This window comes from Micromys minutus (assembly GCF_963924665.1).
Source record: "Micromys minutus genome assembly, chromosome: 32".
NCBI classification, from domain to species: Eukaryota; Metazoa; Chordata; class Mammalia; order Rodentia; family Muridae; genus Micromys; species Micromys minutus.
Genome location: NC_137967.1, coordinates 14,615,055 through 14,638,828, shown reverse-complemented (window position 1 = coordinate 14,638,828; position 23,774 = coordinate 14,615,055). Strand labels below are relative to the sequence as shown.

The following is a 23,774-nucleotide window of genomic DNA, read 5'->3' as shown; positions in this document are numbered from 1 at the left end:
AGGGCTTTGGTAGAAGGGCTGCAGACTCAGTCACCCCTTGCCTTCCTCCTCACTGCCTGCACCAGCAGCTCTGAGTAGTGTTCCAGCAGGGCCTGTAGGTTTGAACTGGCCAGGGGACAAAGTGTAGGTGGGGACAGGGGACCTGGGCTAGGCAGTGTCTGGGGTGGGGCCAAGTTGGCTGCAGCCACACAGTTGCTGGCTTCCAGCTGGTTGTGGATCCAGTGGAAGGTGGAGGCCAGCTCCGTCTGTGCCTGCTGCTGCTCAGCGTCCAGCTGGTTGCTGGAGACCAACTGCACGGGATGGCAAGCTTGTTAGAGGACATCCAGGTAGTGGCAGGGAGCCCTCTCCATTGTCCCACCCTGCCCTGGGCTCCTTGGCTTACCATTCGGTAAAGGTCAAGGGCTTCTTGGAAGGCAGTCTGCAGCCTGTGCAACAGTGACCCCACACTGCCTGGCTCGAGCAGTGCTGGGGATGGGGCTTCAGCCCGTCGCCCAGGCTCCCCACAGTGTCCAGGGCTGTCTGGGACCACACTTGACACATCTAAGGGTGGAGAGGAATAAATGGCTAGGGTACTTTTACTTTCTACATGGCCTGAGAGGCTAGGTGGCTGGGGTAAAGGTGCTGGCCCTGGCCCCTAGGCTCCTCTTCCCTACAGGGATCTGTTGGACTGAACCTTTTCCCTAAAGCTTTTTGCTGACCCCTTTCTCTTATTTTTTTCACTAGCTTGTATCACCCTGATATGCTTGACGTTTAGATTTTTGTCTGGGCTTCTCCCCTAGTGCAGGAATCAACCTTCTCCATGCTACTCTTTGCTTCTATGTCAACCTTCTCTTTGCTACTATGTCTCATGGGAGCCTAGAACAAAGGCCTGCGTTTGCTCATTGACTATGTAAACGAGGGAACCTGGCACAGCCCCTGTGGCCCGGCTGACCGTCCTACTTGGGGAGGTGAGTCAAGAAGCCAGGGATGGGCTAGGGTTCTAGCCAGGTCCCAAGGGCAGTACTCACCTGGGGTGGGCTCCAGGACAGCAGCAGTGCTACTCGGTGTCCTAGACCTGGTGTCTAGAAGTTGGAGGCTGTTAGGGTGGGCAGGAGGGGTGAGGGGCCCAGAGGCTGAAGTCTTTGGGAGAAAAACAGAACTGTGGAGTCCGAGGGTGCTCGTGTCTACAGGGCTGGGTGATGAGAAGCTGGCTACTGTGACTGCCATACTAGGTGGGACGTCCACAGGTTCCTGAGACCACACACGTGTGCTGGGTGGCCCCAGGGGAGGTGGAGAGAGGAGCTGCTCGCAGACACTGGATAAGGTCAGTTTCAGGTTGGCTCGGGCCTCATGGTTGCCCCAGGAAGGCAGTGCAGGCTCGTGGCCCGTGGTGCTAGAAGCGAGTGCCACTGTGGTGGGAATGGCCTGGAGTTCCTGGCCGGGAGATAAGGGCTTATGAAGTGACCTGGGTAGCTCAGATGTCACAGGGCCCTCACTGTCCCTGAGAGAGATGCTGTTGTGTGTTATCTTGGCATGTGAGCTTGCTGTGGACTCCAGGTAAGAACACGTAGACGGGGCAGAGATGCTTTGCTCCCAGCCTGCGGTCAGTACAGATGTGGGTGTTGGAGGCTTCCTGTCTGTAGGTGTCACTGAGGAAGGAGGGAAGGGGCTGTAAAGAGGTAGATGGTTCACTTGCACCCCTGCCTCAGAGCCCTGCCCTAAAAAAGCTTCAAATCCAAACAGACACTCCCATGGCTCCGCTGGGCACCCAGAGCTGTCCCTCTAGGATTAGGGAGACTTACTTGGTAAACACAAGGCCTCTGGAGTCTCTTCAGCCTTCTGCCCAGAGATGACCTGCAAGTACAACTCTTGATAAGGACACGGCTACCTAGCTTGCAGCCCCGTGTCCTGAGAGTGACCCCAATACTCACGTTGGTCCCGTCTGAGGACATGTAACCAGTGCCTGCTCTCAGGGGCCCTGCTTTGAGCCGGTTGCCCCCTTGGCCCATAGGCTGAACCTCTGGAGACTTCATAAGGTGCAGAGGCAGCTGGGGAGGGAATCTGGGGAGGAAGTCAGGTGGGAAAGGCAGGCTCACATAGCCTTACCCTGGGGTAACTGAGGGTAAGAACATAGAAAGAGAGGAACATAGGAGTTACTAGCTTCTACCTGGAAGTCTTCTGGAGGCGGGAGAGGAACTGGGTGGAGATGCTCAGCCGGGGATTGAAGAAATAGTCACCAGTCTCTGAGATCTTTATGTCTCCCAGTGATCCATGAAAGAGCTCTAGGAAGACACCCACGTGCCCTCAGGCCTGCTGACGTCTCTGGTGTGAATCGAGGGGCCAAACTGTCTGCTTTCTTATCCATCCTTCACCACCTTACCATGGAAGACTACCCAAGAACACCCACACTGTGCCTGGCACTAGATAAGCTCGCGCACGCACACACACACACACACACACACACACACACACACACACACACACACACCAAGGGTGCAAGGTCAGATCCTACCTTCAGCAGGGGCATCAGTAAGTGTCTCAAAATGTTGGCGGAGGAACTTCTCCTGCTCAGGTGTCTGGGGTAAGGAGCCACTGCCCAAGCCTGGCACCCCAGGCTGGGAAAGTTCTTCCATACTGGAGTGCTCTGGATGGGAGGCAGGGCGGAGAGTTGTCAGCACTGTGAGTCACAGCAGACAATGGAGAAATCCAGACTCGCCTGCCACACACCTGGTTGCTACCAGGCTGAGAAGGAAATGACAGTCTTCCACTGAGGAGCTGAGGCTCAGAGCTGATAGGAACATTTACCTGGCTTACCTGTCATGGTGAGGTGAGGGCCAGGGTCTGTTCCAGGAGCTGAGACACGGGAGGAAGCAAAGCTGCACTCCAGTTCAGCCTCTGAGTCCCCCGACTCTGAAGGGATAGAGGGGGGTCAGAAACCTGCCCGAGGAGAGATCAGGCATACTTCCCAGATGCTTTGAAATTTGTTTTCCCATCTGGCGGATGGGGTGATACATATCCCCTCACATTTTTATGGACCAGCAAGGTCCTCGAATCAAGCAGTGGCAGAGCTGGGTGCTCAGCTAATGGCTTAGCATCCCCAGCTAATGGTAGGAAATACCCTTGTCTTCTGTGGCATTGTCAACATTGGAGAAATGGGTCAAGGCCACTACCAGTGCCCACAAGAGGTCATTACAGACCACAAGGGTGCCTGCTTGCGCCCCACTCACCCTCAGGGGGGCTCTGATCCTTTGAACTGACGGAGGAGACCCTGAGATAGGAGTCGCCTTGCTGGTCTTCAGGTCCTGCCTCTGCCTCCTCATAATACTCCCTGCAACACCGTCAGGGTGGGGTTAAACTAGTAATTAACAGCTGGCCCTTGACCAGAACCCTGAGGTCCACACACCCTGCTCCCAGAGCACACCCCAGCCTCTCCTGCTTCCAAACAAATACCCTCATCCAACCCGGGACCAAGGGAAATGAGGCTGCAGTTAAGTCTGTCTGAGACAGCCTCTTAACTCCATGTCCACTCCCACAAGCCACTGGGACAACAGTTTTTCCAGGTTGGGCCTCTCACAGGGCTCCCTCTCTCCATATGGCTCCCTGTGGAGCATCGGACATTCACCTGTGCATCCCTGTAACTGTCACCTCCGCCTCTGGGGAGCAGAGGACGAGTTCTCTTGTCTCAGTAGCTTCCCTTTGTAGAGGCAGGTAGGAGGGGTGTCCTCGGCCGTCCTCTTTGGGACTCCCAGACTAGGAGTGAAGAACAGAGCCACTCTGAGGTAGCCAGGTTCACCCCGTCCTTGAATGCTGCCGGAAGTTATGCACAAGTGGCAGAGGAGTGACCCCAGAGCCCCCACGGCCAGACACAGAGACAGTGTGACGTCAGCCCTCGGCCAGACCTCCTCCCCCACCCTGGCATCAGCAGCCCCTTTACAGATAAGGTGTAGGTATGGCCTAAGACCAGAGGAGGCCTAACCCTCTGTCAGTTTACAGGACAATCAAGAATAAGCAAAGCACTAGCTGGGCAGGCTCAGCGGCACACACATTAATCCCAGCAGCCAGAGGCAGAGGCAGATGGTCTCCGAGCTCATGGCCAGCCTGGTCTATGTAATGAGTTCCAGTCCAGCCAGAGTTCCATGATCAGACTGTCTCAAAACACAACAACAAAAACAGGCAAACCAGTTCATGAGGAGCGGTGAGAACACGGCTCCCTCAGGTGGGGTGGGTGGGTACTGACCCCGGGTCAGAAGAGATTTTCCATGAGGTAGAGCATGCTCATGGGTGATGTAGGGTGGCAAGTACCTCTGAGTGACGCAGGTAGCCCACCAAGCCTTCTCCCGGAGACGTGTGTCCATCATCCAGTGAACACTGTCACAGTGAAGAGGAAGTGTATGCATTAGACTAGGAAAGAAGAGTAAAGGCCGTGCCCTGCATCTGTGAGTCTTCTGAGGTAATGGAACCATTACTTGGAAACTAAGACAAGAAAGGCAAGCCTCTTACCTCAAGTCATAGGCAAGGAGGGGCTACTCCAGGCTTCTACCCACTTGAGCATTCCCCGTTTAGAAGAGAAGCCTAGCTGGGGCCCAACCTTTAAGAGCTTGGTCAAGCTGCTGAGTGACCCGCTCCTAAAGATTGCTCGTTTGCCCTCCACCATCCCCTGTAGCCCTCCCTCCTCACCCGAGTGAGCAGCTGCAGTGCGGGGCTGGTGGGCTTGGGGGATGGCTATACCTCACTTAGCAGGCCTGCCAGGTTTTGTGGCTCTACTGAGTCCAGAACAGAGTCTTCTAGATTTTCAGGCTTCATGGGTGTAAAGTAGGAATCCAGGGCCCAGGCATCCAGGATGGTCTTGAGGGGTTCCTGCTCAGCCCGCTCTGCCCATCGGCCATGGGGCTGGTAGCTGCGCTTGGCGTGGAAAGCTGAGCTTTCTGTCACATCATCATCCCCTAGCTTGAGGGACAGGGACAATAGTCAGACAGCTAGCCACAGGCATGCGTCTGCTACTTTCGACACGGACTACGTAGAGCTCATGCAGTCTCCTGGCTTTACACCCCTTTAAGAAAACAGCATCCAGAAACCGAAACACAGCCCCCCTCCCATTCTACCAACTGCACCTCCTACCAAAGCTGTTGCTGGAGAGAACACATTTGTGATTTGTGTTAATTCTACATTTTCTATGTCCAGCTATGAGACAGCTCTCTAGGCACTTAACTTTTCTAGGCCTCAGATTTTCCGTCTGTGAAATAGGGTTAGGAAAAGCCCCACTGAAGGTTTTGTTTTGTCTTTTCAAGGCAGGGTTCCTGTGTATCCCAGGCTGTCCTGGAACTCACTCTGTAGACCAGGCTAGCCTGGAACTCAGAGATCTATCTGCCTGCCTCTGCCTCCTCCTGAGTGCTGGGATTAAAGGTGTGTGCCACCCACTGCTCAGCTAATTTTTTTTTAATACTCAAATAACTTTTCAGAATATAAAATAAAACTGTTTTTCAGAAAATTAAGATATAAAGCAATCCCATAATAGAATAATTATTTCCATAAGTGAAGACTGAATAAAAGACAACAAAGAGGTTTAAAACAAAATAAGCAGGAGGGGGAGGGAATAGGGGGATTGCAGAGGGGAAACGAAAGGGGGATAACCTTTGAAAAGTAAATAAATAAAACAGCCGATAAAAAATGAGAAGAGAACCGAGCAAGCATCCTGTCCATGCTGAATATCGCTGAATCACAGTGTGTGGGCAAGGAGAAGCTGGGCCGCCAAGATCTGGCCTTGGGGAGGAGATAAAGCCCCAGCCCCTTTGTGGTGCTGTTTGCAGCACTGAGGATGAAGCCAGGCCTCACTCCCTGTGCTATAACCATTCCCCAGCTTCCTTCTTACTTGTTGCCACTTAATACTTCATTTGTTTCTGAGACAGGGCCTCATGTTCGCATCTACCCCTGGCTGGCCTGGAACTTGCTATGTAGCAGAGGATAACCTAATCACTTTGTTAGAGACGGTCGCATATACCCCAGGCTAGCCTTGAACTCCCGCAAACTCCACATCCCCTCTCCTTCCTCCCCTGACTGCGTCACTCCCGGTTAGGCTCTCACCCAGCTGCCCAGGGTGGTCTTTCCTTCACTCCTCAGTGCACACAGTACACACAGGCCCTGACCTGTGCTCCTCCCCTGCCCGTCTCCTGAATGTCTGGGATTACAGGCTGTACCACAGCTCTGGCTAAAGGCCAGGTTCTGCTACCATTCTACTCCTGGGCTCCTAGCCTGTTCCTCATTTGTGGCAACAACCATTCTTTCCACTCTATCACTATCTTTGTAGTGTTTCTTCCCTTATATCCAATTGAATGGCCCTGCCTTTGAAATCCCTCTAGACTCCACCCATTTCCTTCTGATCCAGACCCCCAGCCTCTCTTCTAGACCTCTTTCTTGCCTGCCTGTACCTTGGCCTATTTCCTGTCATTACCTTCTTAAGCTCTGGAGACTTCAGCAGATGACACTTGGCACTAACCTGCCCTGGACAGTCTTTCCTTTCCTTCCTAGTATCGTTTCCTCTCTTGCGTAGACCCCCACACACTACAGGGCTTGCTTACTTAATGTGGTGCTGCCCTCTCCCACTTCCCCACAGTGAGCAGGCTTGGAAGAGCAACACTGTCTCTTGCTCCCTGTCCCACCTCCAGTGGTGAGAACAATGGCAGACAGTTGTCTGAGACTAAGAAGATGATGGGGCTCTCTACAGAAAGGAGACATGGAGAGAAAGGACTTTCTGAAGGGAGAACATGGGGAGGGTTCCCCGGGCAGCCCCTAAATCTCCCATCCTCCCAGCACACTCACCAGCCGCTTTGCCCAGAGTGGCAGCTTGCCATTGGTCAGCAGGCATCGGGGATCTGCAGACACACGGGGACATGTCAAACAAACTCAGATCTCAATATTGAGGACAGGAGCGGAGTGTACTGCTACATGCCTATAACTTCGCAATCAGGAGGCTGAGGCAGGAGAGAAGAGTTCAGTCCAGGCTACAAAGCAACAGCCTGTTTTCAAAAAACCAAAACCAAGACCATGATGGAGCTTGGCTGTAGAGTCTTAGCTTGGCACGTGCAGGGCCCTGTGTCCAACCGTATCAGCGTGGGGGAAAGTAAACAGTCTCACGCACCATTTTGGATAGCACATCCAACTGGACTTGGAGCACTCTTGGGGTTTCTTTTTAAAATAAAAAATGTTCTGATGTCAGGATCTAGTGTCTTTTCAGAAAACAAAACAAAACAAAACAAAAAAACCCAAACAAATAAACAAACAAACAAACAAACAAAAAACCCCAATGCCAAAGTAGGTGGCCCAGGAAAGGTGGGTGCAGCTTCCACAACATGGTATAAAATTAGAAAAACACTGAACAGGGTGGTGACGGTGTACACCTTTAATCCCAGCACTCAGCACTGGGGAGGCAGAGGCAGGCAGATCTCTGTGAGTTCCAGGCCAGCCTGGTCTACAGAGAGTTAGTTCTGGGACAGCCAGGGCTACACAGAGAAACCCTGTCTTCCCTCCACCTCTACTCCCCCCCAAAAAGAAAACAGTAACTGCCCACTCTGGTGGGAACTAGACTAGGATGCTGTGTCCAGTGGGCATTTCTGCTTTCCACGCACTCGTGCGCATGGGGTCCGCTGTCTGAGAGGACAGAGGGCGCAGCAGCAGCAGCACACCAAGCTTTCCATCCACAGTAGGATGTGTTGCAATGCACACAGAGTATTAGTGCTCAGGGAAAGGCTGACAATCTAAACCAGCCTAGTGGACATCGTGTGTTCTGGGTGGTTTTCTGTCAGCCTGACATAAGCTGGAGTTATCACAGAGAAAGGAGCCTCCGTTGAGGAAATGCATCCATGAGATCCAGCTGTAAGGCATTTTCTCAACTAGTGATCAAGGGGGGAGGGCCAAGCCCACTGTGGGTGGTGCCATCCCTGGACTGGTTGTCTTGGGTTCTATAAGAAAGCAATCCAGTAACATCCCTCCACGGCCTCTGCATCAGTTCCTGCTTCCTGACCTGCTTGGGTTCCAGTCCTGACTTCCTCTGGTGATGAACAGCAATGTGGAAGTGTAAGCTGAATAAATCCTTTCCTCCCCAACTTGCTTCTTGGTCATGATGTTTTGTGCAGGAATAGAAACCCTGACTAGGACAGCGTGGAACAGCAGATTGGGAGTGTGGGAGATAACAAGAAAAATCACACCTGCTTTTTCCAGTTAAATTCTCACCCTGATATCATGTATCAGAAACATCTATGATTATAGGTCTGCTAGGAGCATCTTTAAAGGGAGATTCTTAAGAGAGACTATCTTTCCTCTTTAGCCAGCCCTAATGCCTGAACTTGAGTAGCCATCTTGCAACCAGAGGGCAGGCGCAGGGGAGCAGGCGCAGAGCTAGCTTTCCATCAATGGAGCTAGTGTTCACCCTTTGCAGAACAGCACCCTTCTTTCCCTGGAAGACCCTTTGGGGCAGTTCCCTTAGTCCTCAGCTATTGGTCAGGTACTAAGCAGAGCCGACTAAGTCTTACCCTGCAGGATCTGGCCGATCACAGCATTTGATTCTGACATGGGCCACAGTTTATTTCAGGAACACAGAGCACAAGTCCAGAACTTTTCTTGAGAGTTAGGAGGAGGTGCTCGTTTCCCTGCAGAGTTTTTATAAGCCTACAGCTAATAGAGGCCTCTTCTCCCCCCAAAAAGGGACAGTCTGCCTACGTACAAAGGCGATGTGAAGAAAAGCAGAGGCAGAGGACAGAGAAACAGTCCTTCCTTTTCTTTCTCATTTTGAGATAAAGCCTTACTTACTGTGTAACTCAGGCTGTACTGGGACTTGCTATGAATAGAACTTCCTATGTAGACTGGGCTGGTCTTGAATTCACAGAGCTCTTGTGGGATTAAAGGCATACACAGGCTAGCCTCAGCTCGCTATGTAGCTACATGCTGAGACAGCAGCAGTTGTACAACGCTCAATGGAAACATATCTTCCTTTAATATCACATAACTACCTGGACCCGTAAACCTGGACTAGTATTCATTCTTTCAGTTACGCCAACCAAAACGGTTAGCTCAATATTACACTAAGAGTTTTGACCCAAGACCCCTGGGTCACCCTTCCCTAACCTGGGTCCAAGCTCTCTTTGGATGGTGTTTTCAGCAACTCCTCTGGTTCACATTCCTCCTCCATCTCATCCTCCGTCTGCTCCCCAGGGCTCAGGGAACGAATCTCACTTGGTGTGGATGCGTATGTCTCCTGGCTTCGGGAAGGAAAACAGAAAGGAGAGAAACGTAGGTAAATGGGGTGGGACAGGGATTTGTCTAGAGATGAGTCTATCTGAAGTTCCAGCTATGACTCTGCTGGTAGCCACAAGCAGGGTATCCGCTTCAAACCCACAGCACCAACAAGGGCCCATTCCCTTGGTGCCTTGCACGGCCATTCCTCATAGGCACCTGGGAGCATTTGTGGAGTCCTGGCAAAGCTTCCAGGATAAGAGGCTGATAGGAATAGACGCAGAGTAAAAAAAGAAACCCCTAAACATTCTTGATAAAACAAGCATTCACCAACACCTTCAATCTCAAATCAGAATCTGAGCCAGGCATTGTAGTTTACATGTAATCTTAACACTTAGGGGCTGAGGCAGGAGAATTGCCTTGAGTTTAAGGCCAGCCTGGGCAAGTTGGCAAGACTGTATAAAAATCATTATGGAAGTTCATTCCAAAACAGTCTGAGAAAGGCAGGAAGGCTAAAGCAATGAATGTGCTCAGGGAACTCATAATGAATGGCCAGCTCTGTGCTGAAGGGTTAGAGGACACTCAGTGACACTGGAGTCCCTGCCTAGTTCCCTTCCCAAGCAACCCTGATGGGGAGGAAGGGCTTTCTGGTACTAAGCACTTTAAAACCCTTTTAAGTATGTCTTTGGAACTTTGTTTCCAAAGTCTGACATTCCCTCCAGGCTAAGGCTAGAAAGGCCTCAGCCAGGACTTTCTTAGCCTTGGCCACCTCACTGGTCTTGGGGCTGGCGGGACCTGGGAGGGCCGCTCCACTTCTGGTCCTTGGGCTGCTGCTGCTGCTCCTGGTGGTTGATCTCCAGCAAGTGCTGCTTCATGCAGGTGGTGATCTCCGGGCCCAGGTGCCAGATGAACACACAGCTGCAAAGACCGGGGCACAAAGCAGAAGGAAGTCCATGTGGGAGCCACAGCCACGGCTTGAGATCCTACTCCACAGATGCCCTGTCAGCTTAGTTTAAGGGCTTTGGACCCTGGCTCAAGGTCCAGGCATTCCAGCAAACTAGGGCCTGCTTTGGGGCCTCAAGACTCAAGGAAAACAAACAGCTTTGGGCAGAACCTTGGTAAACCAAAGGGAGAAACAAGATACCTCCTTCCCCGGGACCAACCAATCACATAGGACAGGGCACAGCATCGTGCTTTCAGACAGATGGGGACGCCTCTCGTACAGAGCAAACTGAGGCTCAGAGAGGGGAAAGAACCTGTTCAACATCACAAGAAAATGACAGATCTGGGTTGAACTTAGGGCTAGAAATGTCTCAGGGTGTATACTCAGCAAAGTGAGAGTAAGCTGGGACTGAGCCCCTCCCCCATGATGCATGCCCACCTACTTGAGTGAGGCCCACCCAGAGGCAGCCTCCACACTTCTCCTACCTATCTCCCGATACTGTGATCAAGTGGCGGCAGTCATAGGTGAACTTCATGCCAGTGACAATTTCTGTAAGCAAAGGGGAGGCCTTTCTTGCTCTGGGTCAGGCTGTGAGAGCAGGGAAGGGGGCACAGGCAGTCGTCTTCCTGAATGGTCAAACACCTACCTGAATGGCCAAACATCTTGGCAACACACTCGCCTGAGTAAAAGTCAATCATGGAGATGCTTTTGTCAGAGCAGCTTGTGGCCAGGAAGGTGCCCGAGGGGTCCACGTGGACCTGAGGGAAGAGTGACATGTCACCTTGAGCTGCTTGCTTTATCCCTGTTGGGAGGCCTGGGCCAAACATCTCAGTACCGCGCTGAGTGACCGACCACCCTCTTGTTCTGGATACTTGGTACAGGAAATCAACTCAGAGCAGTTTCATAACACACCCTGGCAGGGCAGGGATTTCTGCCCGCATTTACTGATGGGAAATTGATAGCTACCAGGGCAGAAATGATGGTGGCCAGGCCCTGGCTGAGAACCGAGTGTGTGCAAACTTAACCCTCTGCAGAACAACCCTAGGATGGAAGCTGTTTTCGTCTGCATCAGATGATCAAACAGCATTAAACACCCGCCCAAGGTCACACAGTCAGCCTGAGGCACAACTGGGAACTGTTCAGGGACCCTGAACTTGGAATAACTCCCTAGAGCCAGAGTCTTTGAGAAGTGCCCACCTGTCCTGTGGGAGGAAATGAAAATCTCTGCTTCTTCCAGTCACACCCCACGGCCACCCAAACTGGAGTCCACACAGCAACAGAGAACTCCTCCTTCAGCTCCAACTCAAGCACCCTCGGCTGGCTACGCCTGAGTGGGCCTGTTCAGTGTGTTTTAATAAGCACCAAGGACAGAGACCCACTGAGGCAGGGTGGGGCCATGTCGGGCTGTGTGTGAGGTTCACACTCACCTTCAGCAGAGACCCCTCGTCACCCTGGGAACCCTTGTAGCACTTCTTCTGTTTCCCACTCACTGTGTCGTAGACCCTGGGGAAATGGGGTCGCCATGTGGGAGCAGAAGACACCTCCCTTTCCTCCTGGCCCTGCTGCCCTCTGCTCTAGAAGCCTCTGCTTCCTCCTGTCTCCACGACGTCAGGGAGGGAGGCCCCACCTCAAGCAGAAGTCATGACCTGGAGCCCTGTTGACTGGGCATCTCCTCCCTTTCACACAGCAAGTTTAGGGCTCAGCCAAAGGTGAAAGAAGCCCATGAAGGAAGCAGAGAACATTCCCCAGGCCACTGCTTCTCTGGTAGCTCCTGACCCTCCTACAGGAGACCCATGACATCCAAGGCTCCCTTCATTTCAGCCCTGACCACTATGCACACAGTCCTTTCATGGACTGTGAGCTTCGTGAAGGAGGGACGGGCTACCTCGGTCCCCACTGTGGAAGCAGCGTTCTCCTTGAGAATGAGACAGGAGCTCAAGTGAGACAGTTAAATAAGCTACGAGTTTGTGACTTCTCCATGTGCAGTCTCAGGAGAGCCAGGAGTCTGCAGAGCAGCTGCTGCTCCTCCTCCAGCTTTTTGATCCTGGGTCTCCTGCAGGCCATGGTGACTTCCAATCTGCTACGTGTCCAAGGCTGGCCTTGAACTCCTGATGTTTTCCTCAGCGTTGGGATTGCGGCAGACACTGCCACGATGAGGAACAAGACCCTGACTCTTTCCCCTTGGAAAGAGGCTCCTCCTGCAGTCTCTCTCTCAGCTACAGAGCGGCGCTGCTGTAACCTTGCAACTCTCACAGAGCTGAATTCTCTCCCTCCCTCAGACAGCTGGGAGACAACCTTGAATTATAACTACTTTTATCAGCGCCTTGTATCGTGTAGGGCACATGAATCCTCCTACCCTGAGCCCCTCAGAAACCTACTTTGTCTTAAGAACTGAAAGGCCTGTCTCTTCAGTGCTTCCTGTGATGTTAGATGTGTCATGTTCTGGGAACGGAGGGACCTACCACTGACTCTATTGTGCTCACCAGAGTATCCTGCCCTAACTCTCCCCATACTCCAGCTCTCTCTCCCTCTACGAATGTCACTGCACTGCTGTGAAGCTGCACCTCTCCTAATATTCTGGGAGCTGAAAGGCTGCCACTGCCATTGGGACCCGCCATGTTACAAACATGGCTGCCTATAGCCAAGAGCCTGAGGCTCTCCTAATAAAGCTCTTCTGAATGGTGATCTCATCTCAGTGTCCCAGGAGCCTGCTATTACAGCAGTCACGATGCTGCCTGCTTCTAAGAAACAAAGGCTGGGTCCGCCAGTCTTATCAGGGAACGAATGTCCAGTGAGAAAAAGCAGGCAGTCTCTTCTCAGGGAGAAGACGGCAAGCAAACAAGATCTTCCTAGGCCAAGCTGGAAGCAATCTGGGGCCTGGCCAACAAAAGGCACGGGGGATCCCTCACCTTACATTACGGTCCTGGCAGGCCACGGCCACATACTTCTGTGTGATGTCGATGTCCATGTCATACAAGGTGGTCTTCTCTGCTACGTGGTGGGTACGGACAAAGTGCAGCCCATCCGAGCTCTGGCAGGGCAGGCAAGACCTTCAGAGGGCACCCCTGACAAGCTCCTGACCTTAGTCCCCAAGGAGGTCACCCCACTTTACCTGCTGGGCACTGCGAAAGTAGATGCTCTTGTCGGCTCCACAGCTGATCATCTGGACATCTCTGGTGCCTAGGAGAGGAGAAGGGGCTGGACAGGGCCATCCTATGGTACACAGGAAGGAAGGAACTAGGAAGCCAGGAAATCTACTTCAGGGTCAGCAACCAACTCTATTAGGACCAGAAAGGTTCCTACTGGTGGAGAGGCCTTCTAAGACACAGTGTGTGAGGCAGGTCTGGGCAGAGCACGGGCACACAGGAAACAGAGGGGACACCATTTTGAGATGGGGATGGTGGTGCATGTTGGTAACCCTAGTACTCTGTAATCCAGCACTTGGGCGGCCGAGGCAGGGGGAACTCAAGTCCCAGGCCAGCTTGGCTAGAGGAAATCCTGTCACAAAAAGGAAGAATAGCTAAAGGCCAGGGATGTCGCTCAGTGGTACAACCCTGTTTAATATGCTTGAGGTCTCGGCACTGTAAGACGAATCAGGACAAGTGACACCTGTGTGAGTGTGAGCCCAGCACGTAAACAGAGGTGGGAACATCAACTCAGGGTCATCCTTAGCTCCACTGTGAGTGTGAGGCTACTGTGGACTGCACTCGAGAGCCTCGTTATAGAGCTGAGGATGCTCTCAAACAATCCACCCATCTCCACTTCCAAGTGCCCACGGTCCCACAGGTTAAGACTGTATCAGGCATCTTCCTGTCACCTACCTTTTCTTTTTTAAACACTTATTAATTTATTGTATACACAGTGTATAGTGTGTATGTGGAGGTCAGAGGACCAACATACCGATTGGTTCCCTCTTTCATTATGTGGGTTCCAGGGTTATCAGACTTGGCCGCAATTTCCTTTTACCAGCTGAGCTGGCGTGCCTGCCTCTTCCACCTTAGTTTTTACATAGGTCTTCATCTTTCACTGAAGCTGGAGTTCACCAATAGGCTAGACATCTCCCAGAACCCTGTTCTCTACGCTTTCAACACTGGGATTACAGGTAGCTTTTATGTGGGTGCTAGGGATTAGAACTCAGATCACTGTGCTTACATGAAAGGACTCTACCCACTGAGCCATCTCTTCAGCCTCAGTGACGGTACGTCCGCACTGCCAACTCCGTTTGGAATCACCTCTGTAACACAGCACGTGTCTGTGAGGAAACCTGCAGAGGTTTAACGGAGGCGGGATGAGCCACTCTGAATTTGAGCAGCACTGTATGAAGTAGCCTCAGCATGTACCTCTGTTCCTGTTTCCTACGCCTGCAGTCACGCCTTCCTACCAAGAACTCTACCTTTTCCTAAACCGTGAACCAAAACAAGTCCTTTATTTTTGAGACAGGGTTTCTCTGTGTAGCCCTGGCTGTCCTAAAACTCACTCTGTAGACCAGGCTGGCCTTGAACTCACAGAGTACTGGGGTTAAAGGTGCGAGCCACTGCTGCTGACTGCTTTTAAAGTAACATTATTGACATCAATTTTCATAAATCAGTAGACCAAAAAGCCCAGTCTTTAGGCTCCCCAGGTTGCTGCTCCTCTATCTCAGGCCACAGGGCATGAATGACTGTGCTTAGGAGCAAACAAAGAGGCGCATGGCTGGGGGCCGGCAGGCAGGAGGGAAGAAGCTTTACCGGCAAACTTAATGGCAGTGATGGAGGAGGAGTGGTCGTCCAGAGTCTGCTCCAGGTTGTAGTTCTTCTCCACATTTAACACATGAATGAGTCGGTCCCGGCTGGCTGAAGCCAGCAAAGTCACTCCTGTGAGTAGAGAGAGCTAATAGTGGCTAGATGCTTCTGCCTCGCAGATAAGTAGGTGACTGAAAGGTCCAAAGCTTGAAGGGTCTTTGACTCCAGAGCTACAGCTAAGCTGCCCCAAACCAGGAAAGGCTCTGGGAGGTCTTTTCCCAAAGCCCCTATGCCCTATCTCCGGTTCAGTAGAGGCAAATCTGTGTGTACACCACAACTGTCTGCAGAGACACCTCAGCACTCCTACTTGGGGTGCCACAGGAAACCCAGGTGTTCTCTTAGCCGCATTTCAACCATGTCCCAGCTCTGAGTCTTGGCTACCCAGACCCCTGGCAGGTCTTGCTGACTACTTTTAGCCAGTCCTTTCATTGGGCCTCCTCCCTCTTACTGGCCCTCAGACTCCGCCTGCTCTGGTTACCTAGTAGGGTTTTAATAACACAGCCTGAGGCTGGGCTAGCTCGGGAAGGAGACACTGAAAGAGTGTGGGGGATGGAAGAACAAAGGTTGGTATAGAAGATCAACATGTGTTACAGCAGAATGTAACTCCACCAGACTGGATAATGTGGTGGTCTGGATGAGAAATGCCCACATAGGCTCACATGGCTGTACACGTGGCTCCCAGATGGTAGTCCTGTCTGAAGACGCAATGGAACCTCCAGAGGGTAGAGCCTTGTTGCTGGAAGTGTATCAGTCACTGGGGACCAACTGTGAGGATTTATAGCCTCACTCTACTTCCTATGTGCCGATAAAATCATCAGCTAAGTTCCTGTTCTTGACACATGCCAAGCCTTCTCTCTTCTATACATCATCTTTGGTCAAGGTATTCCATTATACCAGCACAAAAGCAACTCAACACTGGATATTCCAAACTGTCTGAACCAAAAGATGAAGAAAACAGACAAACTCCAAACTAAGGGACATTCTATATAGCTGGCCTTACACTGCAGAAAGCCGAAGTCCAAATACCAAGTTAAGACTGGGGAAGTACTCCAGAATAAAGACAAGAATAACATTGTGGTATCAAGGTGGAACACACATATCTGAGAAGTGTAGCACAGTGTTTCATTCGTGTGCATATATGTAGATATACACATGTGCACATGCGTATGGATACATGTGACCAGATGAGACCCAGGGCATCTGCAGTGATAGGCAATGCTCTGGAAGAGCCACACCCCTAGCTCACAGTCCTGTAAATGGAGACGATCTCCTGAGGGTAATGAGGGTCAGGAACATTACACCTGAACTTTTACACCACCCATCAAAGGCCACAATGTGTGTGCTCTTATTTTAATCTGCCTGTAGCACACATACAGGCAGAACAATGAGGGAGAAAAGCAGAGGAAGTCATGCAGTCAAAGGGTTAGACCACATTCAAAAGAAAACCTGGATCTAGCGTTCAGCCATGGCAGCCATCTTCCAGTTAACTCGCCAACATGACAAACACAGAGGCAAAGAGGAGAGGCGCTCGCTATATGTTCCCCAGGCCTTTTAGGAAACATGAAGTTGTTCCTTTGGCCACATACAGGCGAAGCTACAAGAAGGGTGATGTTGTACACTTCAAGGGAATGTACACTGTTCAAAAATGATTGTCCCATAAGTGTTGCTGAAAGAGTTAAAATTTTAAGCTAGCCCCACTAACCCTGCCTTGAGGACAAACAAGTAAGTCTCAAGGCTGAGAACAAAAACCGCAGATGACCTGGTCTCAATAAGGTCTGGCTCTGCAGTCCTGAGAAAAACTAGTATGAAGGTCAGTGTGCCCCAAAACAGGGTGATCTGGAGTTGACTCATATCCAAAATAGGCAGAGTGTGCCAATTTGAATAAACCAATGAAATTGCTACGTTCCTGTTGCTAACTGCCTATGTGATTTTCCCTATAAATATTTCTCCCCATTTGAGTTCGGAGTTGACTCCTCTATCTCCTGCATGAGATATGTATCATCCCTAGAGCTCTGGTCTTCCCCCACCCCCAAATAAACCCCTTGCCTGATTGCAGCTCTCTGTGAGTTCTTGGGTTCGCGTTCTTCCGATACTAGAGTGAGGGGCTTCCCCAATTTGAGGGTCTTTTATTGCCACGAAAAAACTGGAAGTCTACAGTGTCAACCAGCATGCCATGGGCATCATCGTAAACAAGCAAGTTAAGGGGCAAGATTCTGGCCAAGAGGATCAATGTGCGGACTGAGCACATCAAGCACTTGAAGAGCAGAAACAGCTTCCTGAAGCGGGTAAAGGAGAACCATCAGAAGAAAAAGGAAGCCAAGGAAAAGGGCATCTGGTTCAGCTGAAGCGCCAGCCTGTACCACCCAGAGATGCTCACTTTGTGAAGACTAAGGAAAAGGAACCTGAGCTGCTGGGGTCCATTCCCCATGAATTCATGGCCTAATGTACAAAGGACTGCAAAAAAAAAAAAAAAAAAAAAAGAAAATCTGGATCTAGATGACAGGGCTGTACGTATCTGCTATAATAGTCTTGAAACTTTTCTGTAGCCATTTAACTCTTTAAAGCAGACAATGAGCTTATTCACATCCTCGCTCACACACCTTCATCTCAAGCCTTGGTGAGGTTCTGGGACCAGCACTTCAGCTGTTTTACATTGTGGAATCCAAGCCAATGTGGTCCAGAGTCTAGCAACAGGGCTCGTACTGAAGATTCCCATTGGCTGCTGCTTTCTGTGGCTCTGCCCACCCAACCTCTGCTGCCGTGGGCTCACCTGTCTCAGGCTTGGAGTACTCCAGGCACAGCACCTCAGCATCATGGGCCTCCACCTTGATCAGCTCATCCATGAAGTGCAGCTCGTGGATCCTGAGAGACAAACGCTGCCGACTGTACCCTGTCCACACTGCTGGCCTACCTCTAGGCCAGTACTGTAGTCTTACCGTGTCGAGTACTGTGAGATGCCCAACCCCACCTTCCCATCCAGAACACGGCTGTGCAAAGGGAGCAGTGCGTGGTGAAGGAGACCACAGGCTTGACCTAGTGTAGTACACAGGCCAAAATGTAACCCCAGGGATTGAGGACACCCTGTAGCAAAAGCTGTGTTTGTAGAGATGAATATCACAGGCAGTCTCCGATGAAAAGGGCAGAGTCAGAGGCCATATTCATGGACTCATCTTTTCCCTTTTCTTTCTTTCTGAGACAGGATTTCTTGTATAGCCCTGGCTGTTGCAGAACTCACAGAAATCTGCCTGCCTCTGCCTTCCACGTACTTGGATTAAAGGTGTGCAGCACCATGGTCGAGATGCTGTTCTCTTTCCTTTCTTGCTTCCTTTCTTCTTCCAATCTCTCTCTCCCTCTCTCTCTCCCTCTCTCTCTCTCTCTCTCTCTCTCTCTCTCCCCCACCCTCTCTCGATCACAGCTCCCCCTCCCCCCTTCTTTCCAGTCTTTCCCTTTCTCCCCTTCCCTTCTCCTCAGAAGAAAGGAGGCCTCCCACGGAAATAAAAACAGATTATTTATCCTTTTAAGAGGGAAAGACAGTCCTCACTATTTAGCCCTAGGCTGACCTTAGGCACACAGAGATCTACCTGTCTCTGTCTCTAAGTTAAGACTAAGCACATGTTCCTCTTTTTAAAATATACGTGTGTGTCACCGAGGTCATCTGTGATAGGCCCTTGTAACTGAGCCTTCTCTCCAGCTCTTAAGGCAGAACGCACCATTATGCTCTGTTTATTCTCCATTCATTCTCCCCCTCTCTTTTGAAAGACGGGGTCTCTCTACATAGCCCTGGATGTTCTGGAACTTGCTCTGTAGACCAGGCTAGCCTCTGTGTCCTGAGTGGTAGGATTAAACGTGTCACCATCACATCTGGCTCATCCCTCATTCTTAAACATCCTCAATGTCAACTTAGCCCATTTCTGCCACCACAGCTCCTCTACTGTCTGCTGTTAGGCCGCCAGGGCTTACACACAGCTCGCAGGCTTAGCGAGGACTACATCAATGGCATCACAGTGTAAATCAGTAGTATCACAGTGCCTGGCCATCACCAGGCAGGGGGCAATAGTGTTCACCCATGAAAGCACCTTTGACTTTTTGCCACTCCAGGAAGAGCTGTCACCACGAACAGCTTATTGGGAGCACACTCACCTCACTCAACACAGTGACCGCAGTGACCAATGTCACAATTGCCGATACTTTAAAAAAAAAAAAATCACAGAATTTCACAGGAAAAAAGGAACAAACAAAAACAAAATACAGACTAGTGCTAAAGAGATGGTAGATAAGGGTGACTGCGGCCAAGACTAATGACTGACTGTCCAGGAGCCACACTGGGAAGAGCTGACCCTCAGAGGTTGTCTTCTGATTCTCACACTTACAGTAAGTTATGCACATGCAATAAATAAACAAATTAGAAGCAATTCGCTGGTCACCCTGTGGTAGCGACCTTTGCGGGGCACATGCTTTGCAATCTTTCCCCCGATTGCTTGCTTCTGTCAAGACTCAGATATCCATAGTCGCCACCTTAAAAGCTGCTCTCGTGGACAGAGCTTCCATTAGCTAGGCATGAGGTTCTGCTAGCTTCCAATGCTAGCACTCTACACAAAATGAAGACTGAACTGAGCTGCACGGTGAGTTCTAGGCCATTCTGGGGTGCCTGTAGCATGACACCCCGTCTCAGTAACTGAGACAGTGGGAGGATAGTTCAGTAGGTAAAGTGCTTGCTGTGGAAGTGTGAGGATCTAAGTCTGCACCCCCAACACCCACGTACAAAGCCAAGCACAACAGAGTGTGCCTACGACTCCAGCACTTGGGAGCAGACACAAAGTGGATGCCTGGGGCTGGCTGGCCAGCCGGTCAAGACAAACTGGTGAGCGTCAGGATCAGGGAGATATTGTCAGAAGATAACAAGGGTAATAGTGACAGAAAGTCACTAGAGTCAACCTTGACCTCTAGCCTCAATGCAGGCACGTACGAGCATTCACACCCATATATACACAGATACATAAATAGTAAAAATTACAACAAATCTGGTCATGGTAGGGCACACTTGTAATCCCAGAACTCAGGAGATAGAAATAGGAGAATTAGGAGTTCGAGGCCATCCTGGCTATATAAGACTGTTTAAAAAACAAACAAAAAAAAAAACACCAGGGGCTGGAGAGATGCGCTGGCTACTCTTTCAGAGGTCCAGAGTTTGTTGGGTGACTTACATACTCAAGTAACTTAAGCTCCAGGTGATCTGGCATCCTTTTAACCTTTCACACACACACACACACACACACACACACACACACACACACTCACTCCAAAAATAAAACAATAACAAAACACCTGAATAGAGGTAAGAAACAACTCTGTGGGGCAGGTAATCACCTGGGCTTCCTGTGCTCCACCGCGCTGACCACTCTCAGCACCCGGCCTGACAGCTGGCTCTTCCCCCTGACCTTTCAGTTCCTGTGCCCCATGTATGTGAGAGTGTTCCATCAATCTCCCTGGCCAATGAAGAATTGTTCCATGAAGCTACTGAGGTCCTGGAAGCTACTGACTCAGACCTTCAGGAAGTCCCTCCCAGTTGAAGTCCTGGTAACTGCATAACTACCCATGGTCCTTTATTCCCAACCAAGCTGAGGTGCCAAGACCATGACTCCTCCCCAGTGCCCTGAGACCTCCAGCTGACACTAGGAGGTGACCACCAGCTACCATTGGGGCCACTTGCCTCAGATTTCCACTGCGGTCGCCTGAAGCCAAATGCTGGCCATCAGGACTGATCTGCATGACTCGAACCCCAGCTTTCATGTCCATGGGAGTCCCATTCTCACTGCCCCGGTCGGGGAAGTGAGACATGTCCTGCAGATGCTGAATGTCGCTCTCCACATAGACCACCTTCAGCAGGGACTGTGGAAAGAGAGCTATGGTCAGTAGTACAAAGAGCTTAGAGCAGCGCTGTGCTCAGTGCCTCCCACAAACAACCCAAGCGGGGTGCTTCCTTGTAGAGGAGATGCCAGGCACTGAAGAGAATGCTTGTGTGGCCTGTTCCCATCTGGCTGCATGAGGACGATAGCTATCTTCTCACATGACAGAATGACATGGAGGACCTGAGTCTCTAAGAGCTTCCCGGAGCTGGAGACGCTGCCTTCAGACCTTTGGGAAAATGTGAGTGCTCTGCCTGTGTGTTTGTGTACCATGTACAAGTCGAGGAGGCCAAAATCAGTCTTTGGATACTTTGGAACTGAAGTTAGCTGGTTGTAAGCTGCCACAGGATGCTAGGAACTGAACCCAGGTCCTTTACAAGGGCAACAAGTGTTCTTAACTGCTGGGCCATCTCTCTAGCCCATAGGCCCCTTTTATGCATGAGAAAACCACACTTTCCGAAGAGTTTTCAGGTGTTCTTTTTCTGTTGTCACTTTTATTTTGAAAACAAGGTCTCATGTAGCCCAGGCTGGCCTCACATTTCTGACTGTCCTGCCTCTACTTACCCATCACTGGGTTTCTACATGTCTGACACCATGCCTGGTAAACCTTGCACTTTCTATCATGCAGAGCAATGCTGTTGGCTGGGGAGGGGAGATAACAAAGGAACAGTTGCCGTGCATCCGCTGCATTACCGCTGCATTACTGCTGCATTACCGCTGCATCACTGCTGCCACAATGACCCTTCAAGTTTCTTCCATTTAACAAGGTTTGTGTCACCTCAGGACCTTTGCATAGGTTCTTCCCCAGGGATGGAGTCTGTCCCCTCCTCTTTTCATCCCATCCCTCCATACTGTGGCTAAAGTGTTTTGTTCCAGAAGAGGCTACTTGTGCTGGCTGGACTGTGGGGCTCTTGGGACAGCGTGACGTTGTCACAAGGTGTATTAGCATCCTGTCCTTTTCTCTTACGGCGCTTCCTGCAGTTGTGTCTGTTTCTGACTTGAAATTGTTGAACCACTGTCTGTTTCTCACTGGACTTGGAGGTGTCCCAATGACAAACGGGTCTTTTAGCAAATCGGATGATAAAGAAATGAGTCAGTCCTCAGCCCCCCAGAAAAGGTCCCTTGCTGACCTAGCAGTACTGAACAGAACTTCCTGAGTAAACTGTTCCTCTCTGGCTTCCGCCAGCTCTCTTCCTACGATCCATCTAGTTCACCAGCTGAAGCTCATGTGTGACAGCCACTTAGATGAGACAAGTCCCTGCCTGGTTCTGCCCACTGTGCTCTCCTTGAGTTGCTGCTCAAGACTTGGAAGCAAGACCAGCTCTAGTTGGGCTGCCAGGGGGGGGATGTGGACAGACACACACACACACATGAACAGCAGGAGCCAGGTGGAAAAGAAGAGAAATCATGCCACAGAGCAGTGAGGGGAGGGAGCAACGCACAGAGAAACAAGAAGGGACAAGAGCACCCCATTCCTGGTTCCTGCCCCTGGGGAGGCCTAATGTCCCTGTCCTACAGGAAGCCAGCACATTCCCAGGCCAGAGTGCAGGGAGGCCACTCACATCACTGAAGATGTTTTTCTGCCATTGAGTGTCCGAGCCGCTACCCATATTCCAGAAGCGGATGGTGTTGTCTGAGGAACAAGTCAGAAAAGTCCCGGATGGCAGGCAGGCTCTCTGGTCCTCAAATTCAGGGTACACCTGCAGTCCCAGAGAACAAGGCAACGCTGCAATGACAGATGATGGTGGACTATTGCACGTGGGTGGAAAACTAGGCTGAAGCTTGAATAGTGGTGAACTATGCCTAGCTGGGAGTTAAGGCAGGAGGAAAAGAGTTTACTTCAGATTTAGATACATACAGAGTTCAGAACTAGCCTGGGCTACAGGAATCCTTGTCTCAAACAGAAAAAAAAAAAAAACATTTTGAGGACTGCATAACAAGATCCTGTTCTCAAGAACCCAAGACAGGAGCAGTGGTGCACATCTGTAATCCCACAGTAAACAGTACTTGGGAGGGAGGGGTAGATCCATCTCTGTGTTCAAGGCCAGCCAGGCTACACAGGGAGAGCCTGTCTAAAAGAGTGTGTGTGCTTCCCGATAGGAAAACAAGTTTTAAAAAAAAAGCGACATTTCCAAAATTGAATAATTACCACTCTTCAATTCTGGAACGTGTGATACGGAAAAAAAAAAAGAATAACAGGATGTTCTTATTCTATAATTTCCTGTGTCTCTGACAAGTAGGAGTCACCTTGGTGCCCTGCATGACTGGCAGGATGTGAATGCATTCATTGGTAGGGTTCAACCTCAGCAGCAAAAATCAAACTACCCATGCCAATTCCCGCCAAAAACAGAGCCTCCCCCCACCCCCGTCCCCCAAAATAAGCTGGATCTAGGGCTGGGACAAGAAACGGCACAGGAAAAGCTGGAGCATCTTGGCACCGTGCCAGCAAGGTGCTACCAAAGACTATTAGGGTCGCTTCCAACCCCAGAAGCCAACGTAAAGAAGCTCCTGTTGCCTAAGAATGGACTCTTTGAACTCCAACAATATGGATGGTGACGACAAAAGCATGTCCACGTGATGAAATATATGAGTTACATAACGCTATGACCCGAGACAACCGAGGACCATCAGTAGGCAGAGAATCCATTGGCTGTATTTCAAGTGGGAAGTAGAAGGGAAGAACCAAGCGTAAGCTGCCGTCACTGCATCAAATGCACCAAGTGACCAAATGAGAAAAGGAACGCATCCATGTGAGTGCGCCAACAAAAGAACTGACAGGAGGAACCCACAGTGACCCCTCAACTACGAAATGATCTGTGAACCCCTCAACTACGAAATGATCTGTGAACCCCTCAACTACGAAATGATCTGTGAACCCCTCAACTACGAAATGATCTGTGCACTGAACCTTAACATCTGCTAACAGCAGCCAATTCGCTG

General features: G+C 50.8%; 1 protein-coding gene across 1 annotated transcript in view; it reads right to left on the bottom strand.

The window, feature by feature from the left end:
- Window positions 1-23,774, bottom strand: part of WDR62 (WD repeat domain 62) — a 39,003-nt gene continuing 15,229 nt past the window's right edge. The window contains exons 11-34 of the mRNA XM_080909239.1: window positions 22,397-22,534; window positions 20,639-20,817; window positions 17,699-17,790; window positions 14,875-15,000; window positions 13,260-13,327; window positions 13,057-13,178; window positions 11,575-11,650; window positions 10,794-10,905; window positions 10,633-10,696; window positions 10,000-10,122; window positions 9,097-9,230; window positions 6,796-6,848; window positions 4,708-4,926; window positions 4,282-4,347; window positions 3,602-3,729; window positions 3,207-3,307; window positions 2,794-2,889; window positions 2,492-2,623; window positions 2,147-2,261; window positions 1,911-2,040; window positions 1,782-1,833; window positions 1,008-1,628; window positions 383-540; window positions 1-290 (exon numbers count right to left, since the gene is read on the bottom strand). Coding sequence (XP_080765365.1) covers window positions 27-290; window positions 383-540; window positions 1,008-1,628; window positions 1,782-1,833; window positions 1,911-2,040; window positions 2,147-2,261; window positions 2,492-2,623; window positions 2,794-2,889; window positions 3,207-3,307; window positions 3,602-3,729; window positions 4,282-4,347; window positions 4,708-4,926; window positions 6,796-6,848; window positions 9,097-9,230; window positions 10,000-10,122; window positions 10,633-10,696; window positions 10,794-10,905; window positions 11,575-11,650; window positions 13,057-13,178; window positions 13,260-13,327; window positions 14,875-15,000; window positions 17,699-17,790; window positions 20,639-20,817; window positions 22,397-22,534 — 3,369 coding nt within the window. The 3' untranslated portion in view covers window positions 1-26. The remainder of the gene's footprint in view (window positions 291-382; window positions 541-1,007; window positions 1,629-1,781; window positions 1,834-1,910; window positions 2,041-2,146; window positions 2,262-2,491; window positions 2,624-2,793; window positions 2,890-3,206; window positions 3,308-3,601; window positions 3,730-4,281; window positions 4,348-4,707; window positions 4,927-6,795; window positions 6,849-9,096; window positions 9,231-9,999; window positions 10,123-10,632; window positions 10,697-10,793; window positions 10,906-11,574; window positions 11,651-13,056; window positions 13,179-13,259; window positions 13,328-14,874; window positions 15,001-17,698; window positions 17,791-20,638; window positions 20,818-22,396; window positions 22,535-23,774) is intronic.